General features: G+C 34.7%; 1 protein-coding gene across 1 annotated transcript in view; it reads left to right on the forward strand.

Annotated features, from left to right (window-relative positions):
- Positions 1 to 16,595, forward strand: part of Adamts19 (ADAM metallopeptidase with thrombospondin type 1 motif 19) — a 268,784-nt gene that overhangs the window by 215,598 nt on the left and 36,591 nt on the right. The window contains exons 18-19 of the mRNA XM_076855917.2: positions 2,057 to 2,210; positions 14,034 to 14,169. Of these exons, the coding sequence (XP_076712032.2) occupies positions 2,057 to 2,210; positions 14,034 to 14,169 (290 nt within the window). The remainder of the gene's footprint in view (positions 1 to 2,056; positions 2,211 to 14,033; positions 14,170 to 16,595) is intronic.

Genomic DNA, 16,595 nt, shown 5'->3' on the forward strand with positions numbered 1-16,595 from the left:
ATTTTTCTTTAATGACTATTACAGACTCGAAGCTGGTACTGATTTTTGAAAGGCAATCCCTCTGCTGCCATGCTTCCATATGTGCCCATCCACTGTAACATGGTCACACTTTCCTTTTGCAAAGAATACTGCCAAATTCAAATGGTTTAAGAAAGAGCTAATGGTTTTGTGGCCAATGTCTCTATTTTAAGTGGCATTAGATATTCGAGGACTACCTCAAGTTCTATCAATGAAAAGGCAGTTTATTAGGTAAAATAGACATGTTTTCATGTAATTAATTAAGTTGGCAAATAGTTGTTATTTATGTTTATTCCATCATTTAAAATTATGTAATAGTCTGGTTTAAAAGCATAAACAAGTAGTTTAAAAAAAAAAACTGAGTTCTCTCTCTTTAAACTTATTGGGCTGAAAGTAGCCTATAATTGGCAACATCAAATGAGATATTTGAGATATTGAAGCCAAAATAAGCACTGTGTAAGCACTGTGATGTATTCTGAATTAGTACCTAGTGTGTTACTCATTTGTGAACTTAAAAATGGTTTTATTTATTTATTCTTCTTTTTCTTTTTCTTTTTTTTTTTTTTTTTTTTTTTTTTTGGTAATGCTGGGGATTGAACCCAGGGACATTCTCCCACTGAGCTACATCTCTAGCCCTTTTTATGTCATTCCCAGACCTTTTCAATTTTTTAGACAGGATCTTGTTAAGTTGCCCAAGTTGACCTTACACTTGCAATCTTCCTACATATACACCACTATGCCAGGCTTATATTTATTATCGTGTAGTTATTTTATAAACTCAACACTTAATTCACCATTAAACATATATTAGTATTTCTGTTGATACCTTGAACAAAACTTTGAGAAAAAAAAAAAACAGTGGGAAAAAATAATAGAAATGCAGACCCTTAACTTTGGGTTCATTTAGTTTTTTTTCCCCACAGAGTATTAACTCTTTTTACGTATCATTACAACTGTATGAACACAGGTGAAATATTGCACAAAGTTTCCTAAAATTAAGCATGATTTTAAAATGTAGGAATATGTGTTTTGTGCTTCACATTGTATTATATACATTTTTCCCATAGTTTCTCAGAGTCATTGAAGTGATGTATTTCATGTGGTTGTTTGACAGATTTTCTGAAAACGAATTGATGAAGAAAAATCGTCATTCATTGTTTCATTTAATTACATACACATAGATACATATGTATATACATATATACACTATGTATAAGTAAGTATTCATTATGATCCTGTTCTGAGCTTGGTCCTGGGTACCTGTAGAGAACAAAACAGACATGATCCTTGCCTTGGTTCTGTGCAGTGTAACCTAGAGTTCAGTCCTTCCCACACATCCTTTATGGTTTTTTGAACTGTTTATTTGTATGTACATAAATGCACAGTTACTAAGTTAATGTTTATTTATAAATTCATTTTAACATTTTTGAAGAAAACAATTTTTACTACAAGTGGAAAATTCATCAATTTGCCAAAATTCAAAGTTAACTGCAAGCATACATGGAATGAAAGTTTTATCCTCCAGTTGGCTTAGAAGTTCTCTGTCCTTAGGGAGATATGATCCTCTAAGTCTTCACCTGAGGCTGGAAGAAAGAGGAGTCCTCTGTTAACTTGGGGACTTCTTGTTTATTTTTTCTTATTCAAGTGGAAAGGTCACAGTTGATATCATACTGTGGGTCATATCTTAATGCCAGATGGAACACACATTCCTGCCAACACTCCCTTCCACCCCAACCAAAGTCATCATGCATGTGCCAATTCTTTGAGAAACTGTTTAGTCCATCAAATTGAAAATAAATTACCAGGTATTTCTGATATCATTCAAGTGAACTTTTCTTCATGACCTCTTAGGCTCAGAGGTAACTATAGGGTCCTATCTTTTCAAAACCATGACAATTTTGATATTTAAGAGTACTGTCACATTTTTCTGCTACATATTAAAGAGGTATCCTTGCCATGCAATAGGCATTTTAAAATATCAGTGTCCTTAGTTTATATTTCACATCAAATGTGTCCTAATCATTTTTATATGTTATAGGTACTCCTGTTTCAAGATCAGAATTATGGTCTTCACTATGAATACACTGTCCCATCAGACCCTGTTCCAGAGAATCAGAGCTCCAAAGAACCAGAACCCCTCTTCATGTGGACTCACACAGGCTGGGAAGACTGCGATGCCACATGTGGAGGAGGTGAAAAAAATTTTAAATATTCATCTCTCCAAAACAGCAGTTGTTCTCTCACTAACCACTGATAAGTAAGAAAGATTCCAGACCCCTAATCTGCAATTCCAAAATCCATAAAGGATTGGAAACTGAGGTTTTTTGATCATTTGTTTAGTACCTAAGTACCTGAAGTACTCTGTAGCGAAATCTGCCTTGAACTGAAAAAAAGTATTTAGAATTGTTACATATTTCACTAATGTGATGACTCATTGTATTGCATTGCATAAATAGTAGTGAATTTTGTTTGTAATGCACTAGGTTCCATAGACATTATTTAAGTTGTTATGCAATATTTTTGTACTGTATTAATTTGATAAAATCTTCAAAATTCTGGATTCCAAACTACATCTGCCCGCAAGAATTGTAGACTGCAAGAATTGGAAGCATGTTTTGACAGAGTAGTATTGAGTTTGCTTCTGTGTTGTCTGCATACTTAGGCTAAATATACAGAATATATGGGAAAAAACATAATTTCCCTAATTCTTTAGCTTGTTAGTTTTTAAAAGCATGTTACTATTTTTCTGAAATTGTGCTCCAAGATTTTCTATTTTTGTGTTCATGTCAGAGACTAAGGAGACAAAAGAATGAATTTACTTCAACATAAGATGTCAGACTTAGAAATCACTTCATCTTACCTTTGTTTTGCCCATGAGAAATTTGTGTACCACAGATTAAGTAGATTTTTGTTGCTCACAGAAGTAGTGAATAGTAAGGGCAAGTAGATCCCAGTCACGGACTTCTGCCTTCCCTGTGCATTCCTGTGCATCAATAGCATATTATTATTTCAGTTACTTCCACTTAATAACATTTTATACAGCTCTGTGTCTGAGATGCCTCCTAAGAACAAAAGGAGAAATCTTTACCACATAAAGGTATTGTGTGTGTGTATACTGTATATAATATGACATGGTTTGTGTAAAGAAGTGAAAAATTTATTTGGTTTTTTCGTGAAGGAATATCAATATGCAAAGCTTAATGTTGCTGCTGCAGAAGCCTGGGAAAGTGCAGAAAGAGACTGGCAGGTGAGACTGGCAGGTGGGATAGTGTGTTTGTTGTACAGAAGACAGAAAATAAGTAGACAAATAAATAATACATTAAGGTATCAAAGTGTGAAAAGTATCTGGAGAAAAATAAGCAAGGATGGGAAATAAATCTGGAGTATGAAGAATAGAGGGAGTAGGTTCAGTTTTAAATATGGTGGTCAGAAAAGCCCTCAATAAGATCAGGATGAATTAACACAAATAAGCAAACAAACAAATAAACTCTGACATGACCATGAAGGTTGTATGGGGCTGGTGGAAGTCCTGGGGTATGAGTAGGGCTGGTTGCTCAGGAATAGCAAGAAGGCTGGCATGGCCCTTCTTTGCTCTGGATGGTGTGGGATGCTTATGGTAATGCTTAAATAGAGGAGTAACTTAATCTGGTTTGCATTTTTAAAGGTTTTTTTTGTTTGTTTGTTTGTTTCCAAGTTGAGAGTTGGCTGAATGGAGCAAAAAGGTAGAAGGAGAGATCAGTTTGGAAGTCACTACAGTAATCCAGGAAAAAGAATAATAATTGTACCATTCCACTTTGTTAGCAATGTGGGAGGGAAGAGTGGTCAGGGTCTGTACAAAATCTCAAAGTAGAACTAACAGATTATATTGATAGAAACATGTAGAGCTATGAATGTCAGAGAATGAATGTGATAGTTTTAGCCACTAGCAATATGAAACCACCATGGATTTACATAGGAAAGTGAAGTCACAGGATTAGGAGGGAGTTTTATTCTCATTATCAGTTTAAGGTGCCTAATATCTAAGGGTGATCCCAAGTAAGCAGTTGGGTATAAAATTCTGGTGTTCAGGAGAGAATATTAGAGATACTCGGTACATGGATGAAATATTAAAATATTGAGACTAAAAGTCACCAAATGAACAAATGTGGGGAGTGAGAGCGAGAGAAGCTGTTGGAGGACTGAGACTTGGGGTACTCTGCATTGAGAGTCTGGAAGGATGAAGAGGAAGGTGCAAAACATTTTAAAATGAGTAGCCAACACATAGGAGAAGACACACAGGAGAGCAAAACTCTTGCTAGGCATCTGACATAGAGCTGTTACAAGGAGAAAATTATCAACTATCAAAAACTACCAATGGAAAATAATGTAGAGGAAGAGTTGACTGTAACATTTAAATATATTACATGATTGTGTTTTTAATGGATTACATTTAGTAGCTTTGAAACAGAAGTTCAATTCTTACCCCGTAGAAATTCATTTCAATGACATGTTTGGCTTAAAAGACCAAGTGGAGTGAATTCAAAAGAAAATGACAGAATAAGTAGAGAAAGGAACTCTAAGGGATTCTAGGAATGTTGCTGAAAGAAGAAAATAAAGAAATGTGGCAGTTGCTAAAAAAGAATGTGAATCAACGAAATTTGTTGTTTTTAATAAGAGAAATTATACATACTTGTTTGTCAGTGTGCATTTTCTAGAACAGAACAGAAAACTAGAAATGCAAAGGTGACAGCAAACATTTGATGAAACAATATCCACATAGGTTGGGGGACAGGATGCCAAAGTTGGCTTTACACAAATATATGGACAGTCCATCACTAGTAACACGCAAAGAGTTTAGTGCCAAGAACTTATGGCAATATTCTTCTTACTGCATCTATTTTCTTTTTTTTTTTTCCTTTTTTTTATTGGTAGTTCAAAACATTACAAAGCTCTTGACATATCATATTTCATACATTAGATTCAAGTGGGTTATGAACTCCCATTTTTACCCCAAATACAGATTGCAGAATCACATCGGTTACACATCCACATTTATTTTCTACGAAAAATGTAGTCTTTGTGAGAGTGAGGGTAGAAAAGGAGGTAATAGAATTTGAAAAAAGGGATGTGAAGTGGCCACTAATAAGGAGACAAATTGAATGGGCACGTATATTTTGATTGTGTGACAGCACTAATGATCCACTTGAAGTTAGTAGTATCAGCTTAGAATGACACCAGTCCTCATGATGTCTTTATTCTCTAACTATGTACAGTATGCAGGTACTCATGTGGAGTAAGTTTGGGAATTTCCAGGTGAGAATGATAAAATAAAATCAGATTCCGATTTTATGTTTTATGATCTGAAAGTTTATGTAACAAGTTGGAAACAGTGAAATGTGAACTTTAGTTCTGTGAGGAGGAAAGCAAAGGTATGACAGGATTTAAAGATAGTAAAAATGTGATAGTATCAATAGACATAGAGCCTGGTGGGGTTAAAGAATCCCTAGACACAGAGTACTAAGGGGCTAGAAAATCAAGATATAATAGGAAATAGAGCTGAGATTATGGATCAGATAATAGTGATTGGTCATACAGAGTGGTGAGGGAGTTACTTGCATAACTAAAATCAAAAGTAAGATCACAGTGGAGAGAAGAGGGCCAGGTACACATAGTGCCAGAATCACTCAAATTGATAGTGTAATTGTAAGAATTTACCAGGAGCAGGGTTAGAAAAATATGACAATAAGCCAGGAGCCAAAATCTAAACATAAGGAGAAGGAATGACTCTGGAGTTTGCATTTGATCACAAGAAGGGTGATGCATTGTATAGTCTGATACAAAACTAGAGTTTTCAAAGCAGAAAGGAAGAAGGGTCTGCTAGAGGCACTGAGGAACACAGAGACCCACACTGCTTCTAGATCCCAAAGGTACCAGAGCATAAGCAAAATGCTTACCTCATTGGAGGCTGCAGGGAGAGCAATAAACAGTGTTCTCAAAAGAGAGCAGGAGCATGTGGGAACATTCAGAGGTGAAGAGGGGAGGAACAGTCATTAGCAGAGTGCTCATAGCTTTCGGATTGCACCTGTTGCCTGCGTCACCTGGCCCTCTGGAGCCACCAGGCATGGGCAATCCAGCAGGCAGGGTGAGGTGATATTATACAGCACACTGTTTGCTGCCAAGGATATAAGGTAATTATAACAAATAGATTTCAAATAATTCTCTCAAATTAAAAAAATGTTCTCAGTCATTCTTGCCACAAGGAAATTTCCAGTGGCCATTTTTCCCCTCAGGCCACACTATTACCAAGTGACTTCAGTCTGCTATCATCCTATTTTCTCCTGAGAACAACCTTTATACATACAAATTCCTGGTCGCCTGCTTCTCCCATTCTGCACCGATAGCAAGGCTCATCTTCCTTTACCTGAGTCACATCTGTTACACAGATAAAACAAAAATATAATCTGGAACAAATACGTTCTCAATGGAATATGCAGTTACATATTTCTCCTTTACTGCAACTCAGATAAGAATTTTAGTCATGCCTTCAGTCCACTGACCAGTCAGTCTCTGTCCGATGGTCAGGGTGGGGTATGGGTGAGGGGATTGACAGAGAGTCTGATGGATCACCTTATTATCAGTGAAGAACAGTCATTAAAATCAGTTTGCATTTTAAAAGCCTGGACAGGAAAACGTTTGCCCAGTGAATTATATTATCCTCATTTTTTTTTCTCCTAAAATTGTGATCTGTTACAAGATACAGCAAAACATACAGAACTTGTCAACCTTCAGTTTGAAATAGCAAATTGTTTAGGATTAAAAATTTTCCCAAAAATCATATTAGATGATTCTTGGAGTATGTTTTGTCAATTTCTAAATCTTAAGGAATAGAGATTCACAATAGATAGTTTTAGTCTCAGAGTCAGAGAACTATTAGAGACCTTTACACATGATTTCTTCATCATGGAGATGATATAGCTGAAGTACCTAGAGACCAGGACCTCTCAGGGTCCTGTGATGGGTGGACCCAGGATCAGATCCACCACTCCTGGGCTCAAGTCCCCTTTCCTCCTGGCCATACTGCTTCAGGATCAGCTCAACAAGCTTCATATATTTTCTTTCCACAAAATAGAGAATGTCCTCTAGAGATTATTCAGGTTTTCTTGGATTCAAAGAGACGTTTCATTTAAGAATTTATATGTCTTTATTTTTATTTGAAATGGCAGATTTTGCAACATACTCCTCCTAATTATTTACAATTCCTCTATGATTGGTGCTGGTGTAGACCGTCTTTCTGAACTTGGTTGCACTGTTTAGTCAACAGTTTTCAATTATCTATGACTATGTTAATAGGGCACATAATAATGTCAATGCCAAAATATTTCTGGGCTATTGGGTATTATTTTTCTTTTCAGTTCATAAATAAAGTAGATGGACAGGCTTTCAAGAATTGCATTGTTTCTAACTTTGTGTTGTTGATTTTATAGCCAGGAAGGGCTTTGTAATCTTTCAGCATATTCATGAATTAAATGAGAGTGTGTTCAAAACACAGAACATTGGAAACAGATTCATGCAAAATTCATTTCCAACAGCAAAGAGAAATAACAATTGCAGTATTCTATTTCATATGAATATATTAAGAGCAAATAAGGTATCACAAGGTAGTATAAAGTTTCAATGTTTGACAAGTTAGTTTTCTAATTTTGTTGGAAGATATTAGATTGGCAGTACTAATTGGAGATAAGAAATTAAAAAAAATATTTAATGTTGTTTACATAAATTTTTATTGTTAATAATATTTTATGTCAATACCTGCAACTAAGTTTTAAAATAATTTAAACTACTTTTATTCACTATACATTTGTATGAATTTATGAATGCCAGTTATTACAAGTTATTAAAAACCTAACATAGAAGCATTTTCTGTTTTAAAAAAGACTGTTTTCTAAAAAAATCTAAAAGTATTGATAATTCCAAATAAATTTAACATAAATTTATTAACACTCAAATACTTTTCCTAACAGGTTTTTCAAGGACAGAGGGTAGGCTAGAAAACTTTGAATGGATATATCACTTTTATTTTAGCATCAACCATTGAAACTCGTCTTTATTTTCAACTGTCTTAAAATGTATTTCTGAAATAATGTTTACTTTGCATTGGAGTTCTAAAACATTAAAATATTTGAATAGGCATTTTAAACGATTTTGAATCTTCAGAGGTTCATTAAAAATTTGATGTAAAAGACCTATTTTGAATGACTTAGGACTTGAGAGGCATTAAAAAGTTACCATTCTTGCCAAGCCTGGTGGCACACACTTGTAATCTCAGTGGCTCAGGAGACTGAGGCAGGAAGATCATGAGTTCAAATACAGCCTCAACAACTTAATGAGGCCCTAAACAACTCAGCAAGACCATACCTCTAAGACAAAATACAAAAAAGGACTGGGGATGTAGCTCAATGGTGGAGTGCCCCTGGGTTCATCCCTGGTAAAAAATACCACTCTGGAATATTGGAAGGCTGCATGCAGAATCACCATTAACAACCTTAGGATTTATTTTGATCTAGTGAATGGATGAATGAAAAAAATAAAACCTTGAATGGAGGGGCAAAGATTCAACAGTCCATTTTGAAACAAATGGGTTAGACATGCTTTTAGGGATACAATTTGAAGAGATAACAAATTGAAGAAAAATAATAAGCCAACATTGTATGTTCTTCCCATTCATCCATGTTGCTCTAGCCTCCCACCCCTTAGCATCTTAGCATTTTAGGCCCCTCTAGATACCCTGCTTTCCTTATCCATGTCCAGATCACATGGACGTATCCCAGCCTTTGGATTCAAATCAGAGACCACCTCTCAGTATGCAGAAGCTTGCACCTTTTAAAATCTTTTAGAATGTGTTGGACAGAAAAGAACATTTTTGGATGTTCAGTTTGTTTCTTTTTCCACTTTAAAAGTTGATATACTCTTATTCCAACATAAATGTTATTAACTAAAGAAAGAGCACCAAATATATTTATTTTCCATTTTTATTTGCATTCTTTTATTTCAATAATAAAATATACATTGTATTCTAATTTGTTTTCTTAATAGTATACAAACATTTTTATATTACCATAAAATTCTTACCAGCTCGATTTTAAATATTTAAATGATGATCCATGAGCTGGATTTGCCATAGATTATTATTTCCCATAATAGGTCATTTTGTTTGAAAAAAAAATACCATTTAAGGAAACTCAGTGTTGAGATGAACTTCTTAGTACAGAAATCACTGAAGGCTAAAATTGCCAGTTTATACTTTATTCACTCATTTCTTTACTAATACTGATTATACACCATCTATTATTAGATGAATAAAAAAAATGAATGGTTCCTACTTTCATAAATTTCACATCTACCTAATAAGGTGTCAGTTGATACTAAAAGCACCATATGGAGCAATAACAGGTGATACAGAAATTCTCTCAGGGATAAACAAATGTGCAACAGCTCTGGGGCCAATGAGAAAGTTATGAAGATTGAGGAGTGGAAAGTGCCTAGGTCATAAAAGTAGGAGGAAAGCCAGTTCATGAAGCTCATTCAGTGTGATGCTAGTACTCAAGTAAAATTTATCTTGAAGGTTATCGGCCCCATTAAAATATTTGCATGCATGGAAGTGACAAAATCAGTTTGGATTATAGATAAGTGTTGTAAACAATGCATAATAATTTTTATTATAATAAAAACTGAAATGGTCATTTTAGTATTGAGCTCAAACCCTGAGGGAAAAATATTTTATGGAAATGTAAAAAATAACGATCAATAAGTAAATGGTAGCCAGGCATGGTGGTGCACAACTGTAATCCCAGCAACTCAGAAGGATAAGTCAAGAGAATCATAAAATTCACACCACCCTTGGCAACTTAGAACAACTGTGATTCAAAAATTAAAAAGGGGGCTAGTAGAGTGTTTGCCTAGCATGCACAAGGCCCGGGTTAAATCTCCAGCACTGTAAAAAACAACAAAAAAATAAAAATAAAAAAATAAATAAAAATGAGTAATTAAGTAAATAAGGGCTAGGGTGCTGGGCGTGTAGCTCAGTGGTAGAATGCTTCTGAGTTCAATCCCCAATACTGAAAGGAAGAAGAAGTAAATTGTTGTAGTCAGCTTTTTGCCACTGTGACAAAAAAAAAAAAAAAAAAAAAAAAAGAACCGTTTTAGAAAAGTTTGCTAGATATGCACCTTTTCAGAGGTCTCAACCTATAGATGGCCAACTCCAACTTGGTCCAAATTGAAGCAGAACATCACTGCAGAGAAAAGCAACTCAGGACCAGGTAATCAGGAAGCAGAGAAAAGAGTTCTACTCACCAAGAACAAAATACAGAGCCCTACCTCCTCCAGCCACACCCTACTTGTTAACAGTTACCAGTCAGTTAATTCATTCAAAAGGACTAATTTACTGATTAGGTTAAGGCTGTCATAATCCAATCAGTTTACCTCTGAACTTTCTTTCACTGTCTCACACACAAACTTCTTGGGGACACCTCATATCCAACCAGAACAATTACATAAAGTGACTTTGGAAGAAGTTCCGATTTTTAAAATGCATGCATAAAGAATTGTAAGCATTTTATGTAGCTCTAAGTGCTTAGAGAAGAGTCCTTCTTCTCATCAAAATATATTTACTTTTAGTTCTCATGGCTTACTGGTCATCATTAGTTAATAGAAAATAAGTAACATTTTCAAAAGAAAATTATCAAGACAACTGTATATGCACATGTATACACATAATATTTCTCCTATAAAGTTCCACAACTTTATTTTAAAAATCAGGTTGTCCAATAATATCTAGAGAGTTTCAATTACGCGTACTGAAACACAGAATCTACCCACAGTAATGTGTGTCTGCACTTATGATGTAAGTTCTACAAATATGATCAACCTAGATAGACAAATTTTATTTTTAAATATCCCTTTTATCTTTTATGTATTAAACACAGGGCACAGGAAAAAATAAGTAAAAGCTTCTGTGTGAGTCTGAAAAAGAAGGCTCACTTAATCTAATGGGTGATCTTTGTTAAATGTCTTCAGAGCAGAAAAAAATCAGCCAATAAAAGTGAATCTTTTTTTTTTTTTTAGATTTGCCCAAATTCCTTAAAGAGATGAATGCATAATGATGATTTTATTTTATTTTTAACCATATCCAAAACAACCAAACAGATTTCCCCATGACTGTTACTGGGAATGGCACAGGTGAAGTTAGTTTACCATCAAGCAGATAACACACTATCCACAGCTTACTCATTGTTCAGACAGAAGGGCAGTTACTTCATTGCTTTATTTACCCCTAGGTTCCACAGTATTGGACGAATTGTACATACTGCAATTAGATGCTAGAATAGAAATTTCCAGTGCTGGCTTGGATGTAAAAAATAGAAAAAAAATTAAACAATAACATTCCCATATGGCTTTAAGATCTTAGTTGTATTTTCAAAGGCATGATGTGTCTGCAGCTGAGCAATATGTTTTTTCCTGATTCTATTGTTTTTGTTCAATGAAAGAAAAAAGTGGAGCTAAGCTTCTCCTGACTGCCAAAAACTTAGGCTATTGAGCTTCCTTGCTACAACATGGATGGAAATGTCCCAATTTGTATTCACACACTTTTGTACTTGGAGCACCAACAAGGAGCTCCCTAAAATGAGGACGATGCCCATATTTCTTCTGCAATATTAATCTTACACTTAAAAGATTTTTTTCCAATAGCTTAATGTGTTAATTCTGTGCTTACATAACTTAGTTTTGGTACCTTCTAAGAAAAGGCAGAAATGCAACATGATTAGTCCTGAGTTATTTATTCTGTGACTACATAAATGTTCAGCACAAGCTTTCTGGATTATGTGTTTGTCATGCTTTTTGTGCCATAGTTGGCAAAGTGCCATTATTTAAATCAGTTTAGGGAACTATATTCTTGTAGGAATATTTTATAACTATGAGGGCTTCAAATTAAATTTTAAAACTAACATTTACATTTCATAAGTCACATTTATTTTAACTATAGTTTCAGTATTCATCATAATAACATATAACTAATACTCATTAAACAAAATTTGTATATCTACTTAATATATGTGTAAAATCATAACCCAGTCCCTGAAGCACAGGAAGCCAGAAGGAAGGTAACCAAAACCCTTTTATTTTTACATTTAAGTAACCTATACCTTATGAGGTCTGTTTTCTCTATGTGTTAAAAAAGAAAGAAAATTCTAAATGAGACAAAGTTGGTTTTGTTTCTCTAGCAGTTTAACATTGATAGACATTGAGAATCTATGATTAAGTCAAGTATCACACACTGCCCTTTTTGATCTGCAAAGGAATTACCTAGGTGTGTACCTGGGCATGAAAGGTGACTTCTCTCTATAAGTTAGCATCAAGCTGTACCAGTAATGTAAGAGGACCTCTGAGGGTGTAGCTATTGGCCCTCAGGCAGGCCCTTAGTGCCTGAGGTCCTTGGCCAAAGGTACTGCAATGCAGGAATTTTCCAATTGGACAACACTGTGCTGTCTGTTAAAAGACAGAAAATACTGAAGGTTTTCATAAAAGACATGCAATAATAATCACAGATATAATTTCCACATAATACACATGTATATATGTATATATGTTTTTATTTTTGAACACAATGAATAGTGGTGAGGCTGTGTGCAGTATTATTGAGATGAAAATCAAAAATGATCCTGAATTGCACCTGTTCTTTTCCCTTCTACTTGGCCGCCCCATTTTCTTTCAATCACTCATTGAAGTAAGAAACGTTTCAAAATGAAAATAACTTTCATTCTACATCTCTTCTTTCCTCCTTCCTGATGCCAGCCTCCTCTTTCTGTTAACTGAGTGACAGAGTGACCTCTCTGGCGCCAGCCTAGCCTTTCATGTTTGGCATGACCAGCATGAATGCTCTGAGCTTCCTAATTACCATCGCATGACAGTCATAGGACCCTGACTAACAGGCCTTTCAATGTAGACCCAGAAGATTTCTGACTTCTTCGTAATCCTTCGTGACCCACCTGACTTTAAAAATTGTTGGCTGATTTAATTATTTTATAATGTGAAACCATCAATTAAAATAGGTTATTAAATCTTATTTAGATGTCTTTTTTTTTTTACTCAGATTATTTACATATAAGACTTTAATGGAGAAACAGAATTTAGTACATATTTACTAGACTTTAAGTCAATAATAATAGTATTATCAAGGAATTGTGATTATAGAGCTGTAAGCAAAATGAATATACAGGCAAATAGTCATTCTTACTTCCTAACTTCTATCATAGCATAGAAAGTACAAAATGGGAGTTTTTTGAAAACCAGTGAAAAAATGGTAAGAGGCCTATGATTGTTCTCAGAAAAAAATAATAATCATTGCAGAGAAAAAAAATTCTGGAAATCTCAGGGTCTAGAATTCTCAGAGGTAAACAGGAGTTAAGTTCTGAGTTATAATCAAAGTAAGCTTGCTTCCTGTCACTCACTACGGACTCTGGTGATGCACAACCAGACGATTCAATGTGCACACACATCTGTGTGCTTTTTCTGTGCTTTCAAAAAAAGGGCCATTAGGGAAAGAGGATTCCTAATGCTTTATGCACACCCAGTTTTGTTTTTCTGGGTGCTAGGGATTGAGCCCAGGGCCTTATACATGCTAAGCAGGTGTTCTATCTCTGAGCTCTCTCCCCAGCCCACACACATGGTTTTCAACCACTTAATGCTAAAAGACAACCACAGTTTATTACAACAAAAACTTTCTATTAACCTCTTGTCCACTTAGGTTGCTACTATCACTTTGTAATATAAATGCTTGCCATTTACTTTCTAAGGAGAAAAAAAAATTCTTAAGCCTGGAAATACATTTTGTTATGTAAATTATAAATAGTATTATCTTCATGGATGGAACTTAAAATTAGTTTAAAATATCTATGAAAATTACAAGCCTATGAATATATAAATTCATTTCATAAATGACTATGATAACATTGCTTTATATATTAATTTGCAATTTTTAGGAGAAAGGAAGACAATGGTGTCCTGCACAAAAATCATGAGCAAGAATATCAGCATCGTCGACAACAAGAAATGCAAACACTTAACAAAACCAGAGCCACAGATTCGGAAGTGCAACGAGCAGCCATGTCAAACACGGTACCCTATGCCAGCAACCCTACAAGCATTGTTTGGCTGTTATATTACTATCCCTAAAGCATACTCAGAATATTATTAGAATCACATTTTTTTAGATAGCTTACAAAGGGATATGTACCACAATGTGAACTTTTAAAGAAGCAAAGTCTAAGAATGTAAGGTGAATATTTACAACTTTGTGTTCTCTATAGTGTAAATACAACCACTTAGCTGGGGATGGGGGTGGGGAGATTGTGGTGAGAAGTAATTAAGATTACTTGGTAACCTGTAGATCACCTCTTCAAAAATCTGGTTATTTAGTTAAGTTTAGATATTTGCTTTTATGTTCTCTGAAATTATACATTAGAACTTTCCAGAGGTCAATAAATCAAGGTAGGATGGGGCAGGACCAGAATAACTGCAGAATAATAGGGACAGAGTTGTCCTTCTGTTTCCTGAAGCTAGTTCCTCACTTCCTCTCCCTTAGTTCTCGGTGCAAACTTCCCGATTTCTGACCCAGCTCCTTATTTTCCCAGTAAGTATTAGGAAAGCAGGCAAGAGATTCCTAAGTAGGAGACAAAATATCTATGTCAAGCAGTTGAGAGTGGGGTAGGAGGAGGAAGACCAGGCCTTAGTAACAAGAAGATGAAGCAGAGACAAGATGAACCTGAGTTTAATTTCGGAGAAGCCATTACAGCTGCCATCACAGGGCTACTGAAAATTTACATGTTATCTCATAAAAATTAATGTTGAACTTGAGTAGAACTCAGCCCTACTGTTAAAAAGCCCTAATTTTTTTTAGGAATGGGATGATGAAGAGTGTGAGGCTGGACTGATTCCTTGAGAATGGCAACAATATTATTTATTTTATCTGACATTCAGGAATTTGTTGAGGCTCAGTCAGTTAGGCATGGTTGTGAATTCTTAGGAGGTTAAATAGAGGATTGATCTCCCCTTAACAATAGCTTCTGCAATGGAGTCACGGTGAATTTACACACTGCAGAACTCAAATACGCAAAGAGTTTATAGCTTTGTAGTCATCTATAACTAATATAAACTTTATAACCTCCTATCACAATGAGTAAGTATGGGACAAGGTGAAGGAATAAAAGTGCAAGAGCAGCAAAATTGCAAGTTAACCCATATTTGCACTTTTCTTTCTTAAATAATCTCTGGAATACTCTTTGATGATCTCTGGAGTGTCATCCAGGTAGATGTTCAGTTCTGGTTTTCTTGTCTCCTCTCTTCCCCGCCCCTTCTTTTCTATCTTCAGTCATTGCTATTTCTGCCTCATTGTAAAACTCAGTTCTTAAGCTCTTTTGATCCAGTTCATGCCAAGTTAATGGACGCTTAAAAGGTTTTGGAAAAATACTTTCTTCTTTTACAATGTTCAAATTTCAGGGCTTGCTTTACTGTAGATTCAATATATTTTAAATATTAAAAGCTGCTTATCAATTTTTCTTTCGTTTTCACTCTTGCTCTAACAATCCTATGTCCATGCAAATATATCCTCCTAAAAGAAGAGAATAATGAGACATAAAGTGTTATGCAAAATACAAAAGAACATTAATATACTTTTAATAATATCACGCATACTCTATGTTCCCATGTTATGGTTTTAATCCTAACTCCATAACTGGTGAACTAGTAAAGATCTTTTATAATGCAGGATAGTAATTACATAGATAACCTAGGTTACTGTTATTTTCAACAGGCAGGTTTTTGAGGCCTTTCCATTCGGGTCTGGACAGATCTTAAGTAGAACTTTTGGTTTTTGTACTGGATCATTGGAATTATCACTATTTCCAAAAACTCTCTCTTTTCATATCACTTTTTTTCCTATTAAAATAATTTATTTCAAATTAAACAGTTAAAACATGAATATATTTTTATAAAAATTCATACATTTCAAAGCAAATTTTCCCTTAGTGATCCCTTTTCTGTTATTACTGCTCCCAGCTTGGATGGTATCCTTGACAATTAGCTGTGTATTTATGTAAAGTACATCTATGAACCTAAAGAAATGTGTATTTTTGTGTTTCTGTGTATATTTTATTAATTGAAGTAGTACCACAACACAAAATTGACCACTTTTTAATGTTCTGTGCCTTTATTTTTGTTTATTTATTTTTGTTCTAATCAGTTATACATGATAGCAGAATGCTCTTCAATTCATTGTACACAAGTGGTGCACATTTTTTCTTTTTTAAAAATATTTCTTAGTTGTAGTTAGACACAATACCTTTATTTATTTATTTATTTTTATACCGTGCTGAGGATTGAACCCAGGGCCTCATGCATGCTAGGCAAGCGCTGTACCACTGAGCCATAACCACAGTCCTGGTGCACACTTTTAACATATATTTAAATGCTAAATAATCTATGTGGAATATTTGTTAACATATTTCAAAATCTATGTGAATTAAAACCATTTGTTTTATTTACCA

The sequence above is a fragment of the Callospermophilus lateralis genome, chromosome 5, assembly GCF_048772815.1.
Source record: "Callospermophilus lateralis isolate mCalLat2 chromosome 5, mCalLat2.hap1, whole genome shotgun sequence".
Lineage (NCBI taxonomy): Eukaryota > Metazoa > Chordata > Mammalia > Rodentia > Sciuridae > Callospermophilus > Callospermophilus lateralis.